Genomic DNA, 8,039 nt, shown 5'->3' with positions numbered 1-8,039 from the left:
AATCCCCTTCTATGACCAGTAGGACTGCCTACGACCCGTAGATAGGACTCGTGGATCACCATAGTGCCCAAAAATTGGACTTTTTCTTTTGAACATAGATTTTCAAATTTCGAGGTGTTACATTATTTCGTTGCAAGATTTTCTAATATAGTTTGAGATTATGCTTTTTTTTCTTTATTTAATAGCTAATTAATATGTTTATTTAGGCGTTGTTTTACAATAATGATATTATACTAGTGTATCATTTTTTACCCCTCCCTAGAGCTCCCACCCCTTTTGCTCCCTTGGTGACTTGGACTCGCAACCTTTGGGTTGGAAGTGAGGGATGCTTACCATCCGAGCTACTCCCTCTTGTCACTAGTATATTGTTATTCACCAAAATTAAGACTTTAGATTTAAAAAAAAAAGAAAAAAAAAGAGATATTAATTTGGAATCAAAATACACGTTAATTACAACAATACACATGTTTTTTCATAAAATTTATGAGTTCTATGATTCTAACCCAAATGTACGATTTCTTTATAAAATTTCACTTTTTTGTGTCTAAGCTAATACCTTGTTTGAATGGTTGTTACCCGTTGTATTGTATTGTATTGTATTGTATTGTATTGTTAGTTTAAATACAACGTTTTTATTATTATTACTTAAATTATACTGTATCGTATTGTTTAAATTCATCGTTAGGTAACAACAAAAAGACACATTTTATGTAACGACCAATTTGGTGTGATCACGTCGTTACCTTAATATTTTTTTCTCATTTTATCTTTATTTATTATTTAATAATTATATGTCATCTTTTACCCTATATTTTCATAGTAACTATATCACTTACCCTGCTTTTCTTGTAGGTTTACCATTCAAATTGTGGATGTGTGACATTATGTAACGACATAGAACGATACAATATATCCAAACATTATATACATTAAAAACACAGTACGATACAATACACACAACACAACACAACACAATACAATACATTATGAAACAATACATAACAACCATCCAAACAAAGTGTAAGAGTGACAGGGGGAATATGACGTTCCAGCCTGATCCGATTTGGCCTTATTCAAATCCTGATTGTCCCGATCCTGAGGTTTAGGTGGAATAGGGGGTCGAGTGGGTAGTGAGATGCGGAATAGAATTAAATTTGTGGATTGTTCCATTCCGATTGACATGATCAGCCTGCCAAAATTTTAAAATAAGAAATAAAAAAGGAAAAATTAGAGAAATCCCACATTTTAGTTTATTTATTATCATTATCCCTTATAAGTTTTACAAATTTCTAAAATTCCTCATTTTTGCGCATCAGATTAGTGTATCTCGCACATCAGATTAATGTATCAGCGCTTATATTATTGTATCCGTTTGAGGGATTTCTGTAATTATAAACTTTTAAGGGATATATTATAATTTTGCTATTTGATTTCTGTAATTTGCCCAATAAAAAATTAAAACTAGCCGTTTGGGGACCGTTGACAACGGCTGGTGGGCATCCCCAATGGCTCTCTATATTATAGTAACAGATTTATTTATTTATATGTTATTCAAGTAAATCATGTGGTCTATATATATGGACTAAGTGTGATTTATTTTTAATTTGCTCTTTGTTGACTGATATATATTGTATGTATTAATTTGAATGCATGCATTCTATTATATTTATTTTTAAAGCCAAGTCTCCCTGTTAATTAATACTAATATTTTTTCAGTATTATTAAGGAAGTACATAACTTCATCTTTTATGGCGGTCAGTGAAGACTGAAGAGTTATTGGAGTTACAAGAAGAAAAAATGTGGATATTTGTAATACATAACTTTATTGGGTAACGAAAACTTAATGAATTGGAAGAAGAGCTAAGAAAACATAGAAACACTTCATGAAAGTGAGGAGACAAGGCTGAAGCTTGAGAAAAAAGAGCCAAAAGAAAGAGAAATGAAGTCCAAAGTGATTATTGAAGCACAATATAGTAATGTTGAAAAGGAGAAAATGTTGTGATTGACTGAAGATCAAAATAACTTCATAATTTTTTTATATTTAAAAACCAATTAATATGTTTATTTAGTCATCATTTTATAATGATGATATTCTAAAAGGCCTGTTTGAAAAGCCACCTAAGATAGTAATTATCAGCTTAGTAATTACACAACCTAGTAATTTCACTGACATGTTTGTTCGTCACACTGTGTAATTATAAATGTATTGTTTGAATGCACAATTATTCTAGATAAACAAGAAACTTTATAAGTTGTATCAAATAAAAATTTTAAGATATATATTGTCTTTTGAAAATATATCAATTAATAAAGCTATGTTCCTAACTATTATTATGAAAAAATTAATGATTTATAATTTTCAAATTAGTATATTTCAATTGAATTAACATAAAAATTAAAAGTACAAGATTTCTATGAACATCATGAAATACATGTTTCGACAAAAAAAATAATATTATAAGTAAAATGTCATAAAATTTTAAATTATTTAACAAAAAGATAATCTATCTAGTTTAACTAAAAAAAAAATGGCTTTACAATATAATGTCTCAAGTCAACACTAAGATACACGTTAATTACAGCAACACATATTTTTTCCGTAAAATTTAAATATTTAACTGAAACATGTTATAGTTTCAAAACTTCAAATATCTAAATGAAAATTTTCGATAAATACAATTTACTCCACCATAACAAAAACATGGACTTATTTTAAATGAGTAGACCATTTTACCCTTTTTTGCAGCGAAATTCTCCATAGTTCAGAAATCAGATAGAAGGACCCGACCCGGTCGGTCTATGTTTTCATTCCGAACCGCAATACACCAAATTGGGTAAATATAAACCCTAGCCATCCAACAAAAACCCTAGAATCCATTGAAAGCAAAACAGAAAGGGGTTGAAAGATGACACAAAAGGCAAATCTTTTCAAAGGTCAACAGAAGAAGAAACCAGTACCGAGTCGACATGGAAAAGCTCCTCAAATTCGCAAAGGTATATGTATTTCTTTGTTCGTAATTTCATCGTTTGTGTTACAGTGTCTATGGGAGTAACAAGTAATTTCATTTACAGGAAAGAGAGCGGTGAAACCATCGAAGAACACAAAGCAGATGGACGTCGATCGGGTGAGTGTTTTTTAATTATGTTTTGTGATTTCTAGGTCTATAATTTTTTGTATTTTGAGTTTATCGGTGTTTGATGTGCTTCCTTCCCCCAATCATATTGAATATCTGTTATGTGGCAACATTGTTTTGAGCTTTTGTACCTTTGTAATTGGGTTTAGATGATTTTACAAATTTTTGGTGGAAAATTTTAATATATGAAAGTTAACACCTCAAACTTCATAAATAATGGAGAAAGAGAATTGAGAAAGGGGTCCTTTGGGGGTTGAGGGGGCGGGTAGGATACAAAGTTGGGAACTTTAATTGATTAAGGTAAATCACTCTGTCGGAGAATTGAGGTTAGTGATGACATTAGAACTTCAATTGATTAAGTTAAATCACTCTGTCAGAGAATGAGGTTAGCGATGACATTATTGTTATTTTCTTCTGAGGTTTGACTTTGTTAGTCTTGTGAAGTTACCTCATTTCTTCATTTTGGGTCAATCAATTATTGTTCTTAAAACTTGGTTCTTTTGTTTGTATTATGGTTAGTAGTAGATGCCCTTACTTTTCTTTTTGCTTTAACTAAGTTCAGATAAGTGTGAAAAAAAATTGTGGAAGAGCTGTGGTTGAAGTTTTATCGCTGTGACAAATATCATGAATATGTATGATTTGGATTTGGAATTGGAAGTGTAATATGATACTTCTACGTATAATGCTTTTCAAAAGAGAGGAAGGTTTATGGAAAGAAAATAGTTAGAACTCTTAGTTTGCTGGAAAGGGCTTTCTTTAGTTTCACAGTCCATTTAATCTGGGATCTTGATTCGGTATTCCTAGACGAAACATGAGACCTGGATAAACACAATAAAAGAAGTGTTTGAGGTGGGTGTTCAATAAGATTAGGGTGCTATAGTAGGATAACACATCTGGGTTCATGTTCTTCTTCAAAGAGCTGAAGACACTAGACTGATCAAAGTTAATCTTTAGTTTTGAGAGATTTACAAAACAAATTAATTCTGCTCAACTTTGGTTTTTGAGTCGTTTTATTTTGTACAACCTTTGAGTACTTATATATAGATGCCACAGGCAACGAAATTTAGGGTTATCAGGAGGATATTTATGCTGATTTGATATATTTAGGACAGAAGGACTGACTGGAGCGGAGAAAGCACCAGAATGGAATGCAGCACAATCTGTAGTTCATTTCGGTTTTATCTTTGCTTTCTTTCTGACTTGTTGGGTATATCCAGTCATGTTTTGTTTAGATATCTTGCACAGGTTAAAGCCTTTGACCTTGTTAATTTCCTAAAACTACTGATTGCATTAGCTTGATCTCTGGTCAAGTAGCTGTAGTTTCAACTGTAAAATTCAGTCAAAACATTTGCTTGACTAATAAACAGGTTTAAACGATAATGTATTTAGTGGTATCCTGCAAATGACAAGCTGATTCTGTGTTTCCAATGGTAGGAAAGTAAACTTGATTGACTGCCTTCACATTCCAATTGTTTTAACTTAGCAAATAATTAAGTTTGTGTCAATGTGATTTGTGGCATCACTATTTATCCTTGCCACACAGAAGCAGCCTTGCACTAAATTAAAATGATTCTTTAAAAATAGATGTGTTTTGTCAGATTATCTATTGCACCATCCTTTTAGCATGTCTGACTACTTGACCTCATAAAAGATATCCGATGTTCAGAGTACCGGGTTCACTGGTTTTTAAGTTTTAGTACTAGCCTACTCTCTCTATTCCAATTTATATGATAACCTTTCCATTTTGGGATGTCGGATGTCCCAAAGTGTTTTACATGATTCCACAAGTATCAGTATTTTATATACTAACATTTCTTTAAAGTTAAAATTCTCGTAAACATATTTCCTTGGAACAATCATGTGATGTGTTTCCTCCTCAAATCTTGTTAGTCCTGTTCTTCTTGAATAGCTTCTTCCTTTGCTAACTAATGTGACATACAAGTAAAACTTTAAAACTCGATACACATACAGACGTAACATATATTAGTATGCAAGGTGTACTAAGTTATTTTGTTGCTTCTTCGGTATTTTTTGCAATGTCGAATATGAAAATAATGTATGTGTGTCAAACTCTAGGTCTCATTATTCTGCATTGTTCTTTTGTGTGGCCAGGAATTGACAAAGTTTATTAATCAGTGCAACGAAACAAAAGCAGCCACTTTTGCTACTAAGGATGGTGGTCAATTATGTATACTTAAAAAACCTGAGTCCTCCAGTAAAAAGCCTGAATCCTCCAGTGTTGCTGCAAAGAAGTAGTGCCTTTGGAATCAATTGTATAAACAAAATTTTTGATGCTAAGATCTTCCTTTTCAGCTTTTTAAGACCAAGTTTTGAGTCTCTTATTATTATTTTTTAAATGGATCGATCTATTTTCGTTTTTGGGTTTTTATTTTCTTCGATTAGCATGTACCTTGTTTAAGGAAAAGTACAATCAGGAAAAAAAAACGTCTCTTGTTTACTCCTTATTTGACATAATGTTATTTGCTTCAGGTTAGTTCAACTCGGTTCCATCTTATATAGTGTGAAAATTCTGATTTCGCCACTTGATATAACAAAATAGATCACTAGATACAATCATATGGCGTGTATAAGTTCCAAATACTTAAAAGAAAAATCAGCACAATTTTTTTCTTTGAAGAAAAACATAGGTTAGTTACAAATATAATCAGAAGTTTCCAACCATGATGATGTGATTATGCAAAAATATTGAATCTATCTCTTTTTGTTTTGTTTAACCTTCTGGAAAATACTACTAATAAATATACAGAATGTGCGATAATTATTAAAATTGATCAGTGTGCATATTATCTATGAGAAGATATTTTCTATTACATTATTCGATTTACATTTCCAACTTTTACCAAAATATATTTACAACTAGTATTCACAGGTTGGATGATGCCAGCCTGTTAGATTTCTGGTGAGATATTTTTTGTTTTCAGTTTGGAACATGCTTTTAAATGTATTCTTTTTATGTTGTAATGTTCAATAAATATATAAGTCCTTTCCTGTCAGTTGCATTTATAAACTTATATATATATTAATTTCCTTCCACCTACCAATTACCATTATTTGCTTCTCTGTTTTGGCTACTGAAAAAAATTGGGACACAGTCAGTTTATTTCAGGTTTCTCAACCTGATGAGATTCTGTCTTTTAATCTCTCAACGGTCATATTATTATTTATCTAAAGACAAATCTCATAAGTCATATCCATGAAGGGCTTAATTAGTATTTTTCTCTTACAAATCTTATAATATTATTTATAGTATATTTATGCATAAAGTTGTCTCTGGTAGTTTCATTACATTTTCTTCTACACTGTTTTTGGCTTGAGTCGATGATCTATTGAAAATAACATGTCTAGCACATGAGGTAAGATTTGCATACATTCTGCCCTCTTCAAACACCTTTTTGTGAGGCTACACTGAATATGTTACTGTATTTATTCATAAAGTGGAACATCATTTGATTACAGAAGTTTACATCAAATCTAGGAAGATACCTACGCACCCATAATTTACATAGAAGAATGCCTCATCTATATATGATTTTGTCAATTCATATATAGTAACATAATTTTAGAGGGACGTTTAAGTTTGTTTATAGATCGTGTAACACTTCATAGAAAATTTTAAGTTTTGAATTGACACTATTTTCAATATGCCTAAAACGTAACTTATATTTTGAGACGTGCGATAACTACAAGCTATAGTACTCTGTCTTTAATGTTTATTACGTTAATTAGTTTTTAGTTGAACTATCGTTCTTCGTATATCGTCACTTGCAAACAAATTTGATAACGGACTTATCTGTATACTTTAATTCGTCATATTAATATGTTGGTTAAAATTATGGGTACATGTTCGATCTTTCTGAACTTACCAAAAAATAAACCAATATAATCGACCTTGTTAGCAAATATTTGAGGATTGCCATCTAGAACCAAAAAATTATATAATATCTGGGGATTGCTACGCAATTGAAAACGATCACTCATCTTCAATTATGCAAGAGATACTACTTTCTTCGGTCATCTTATGTGATGTAGCTTGATTGAGCACATAATTAAAAAAAATTGAAACTTATGGATTAAAATAAATTGTCATATTACAACTGTAACTTATCTCATTAAAGGTAAAATAAACATTTTAAAAATGTGTCGTTCTTTTTTAGAATTAAAATGACTGAAAAGGAAAGTGTATAATATAGATTAAGACAGAGAAAAAAAAATAATAAACATGATTTTGTTTTCATTAAAGAAATATGTTTTTTGAGTTTAAATTTTATATATAGTCAATATAAATAATTTGGGTTGAAATTATGATAAGGTAGTGGACAGGCTTGACAATGTGATAGGTATATGAATATGAATATCCTTGTTCCACTCCATCTTGATATTCCTCTTCCTTTAATTATAGCCATCTTTATTTTTATTCTATTTACATAGTATAAATCTTAGCTATGGTAAGAAAATAAATCATCTAGAGCATAAGATTTAAGGAATCCGTACTACCAAAGGTAAAAATATTCCCAAATCATTGGTATTTCATACCTACATTGATCATTTAATTATTCCCCACTAACAAATGTGCTATTTCTCAAACCCAAAGACATTTTTTTAGTGTCTGATTATCAGGAAAAAAAAATCAAGATGAAAATGACTTCCCAATGATGGATGGAAGTAGTTTTATGTTATAACAAATTAGTTTTAAATTTTATATTACTTGTTTTAATTAATATCAATACATTATTAATTTCTAAAAATTATATAAGCATCCTACTTCAATAAAAAGGTGGAATCGCCTGTTTAATAGTGACTCCTCTCCTTACCGTCAAGTGGCTCATTAAAATACTCTACAATTTGATACTCTAATAATAATAAAAAAAAAAAAAAAAAAAAAGA

At 30.5% G+C, this 8,039-nt stretch overlaps 1 protein-coding gene across 1 annotated transcript; it reads left to right on the top strand.

Moving 5' to 3' along the window:
• The first annotated feature begins 2,747 nt into the window (after positions 1-2,747).
• Positions 2,748-5,599, top strand: LOC102600783 (uncharacterized). Its single transcript, XM_006345336.2, has 3 exons — positions 2,748-2,994; positions 3,073-3,125; positions 5,247-5,599. The coding sequence occupies exons 1-3, from the start codon at positions 2,907-2,909 to the stop codon at positions 5,388-5,390; spliced, it is 285 nt and encodes a 94-aa protein (XP_006345398.1). The 5' UTR covers positions 2,748-2,906; the 3' UTR covers positions 5,391-5,599.
• Positions 5,600-8,039: the final 2,440 nt, after the last annotated feature.

This window comes from Solanum tuberosum, unplaced genomic scaffold (assembly GCF_000226075.1).
Source record: "Solanum tuberosum cultivar DM 1-3 516 R44 unplaced genomic scaffold, SolTub_3.0 scf00068, whole genome shotgun sequence".
In the NCBI taxonomy this organism is placed as follows: domain Eukaryota; kingdom Viridiplantae; phylum Streptophyta; class Magnoliopsida; order Solanales; family Solanaceae; genus Solanum; species Solanum tuberosum.
The sequence above is the reverse complement of the archived record's forward strand: the minus strand, read 5'-3'. Positions and strand labels throughout refer to the sequence as shown.

Excerpts from the sequence above, each read along its gene's own strand:
- LOC102600783 (XM_006345336.2), top strand. The coding sequence starts at position 2,907 with ATGACACAAAAGGCAAATCTTTTCAAAGGTCAACAGAAGAAGAAACCA. Across the intron at positions 2,995-3,072 it reads AGCTCCTCAAATTCGCAAAG|GAAAGAGAGCGGTGAAACCA; the intron begins GTATATGTATTT and ends TTTCATTTACAG. Across the intron at positions 3,126-5,246 it reads AGCAGATGGACGTCGATCGG|GAATTGACAAAGTTTATTAA; the intron begins GTGAGTGTTTTT and ends TTGTGTGGCCAG.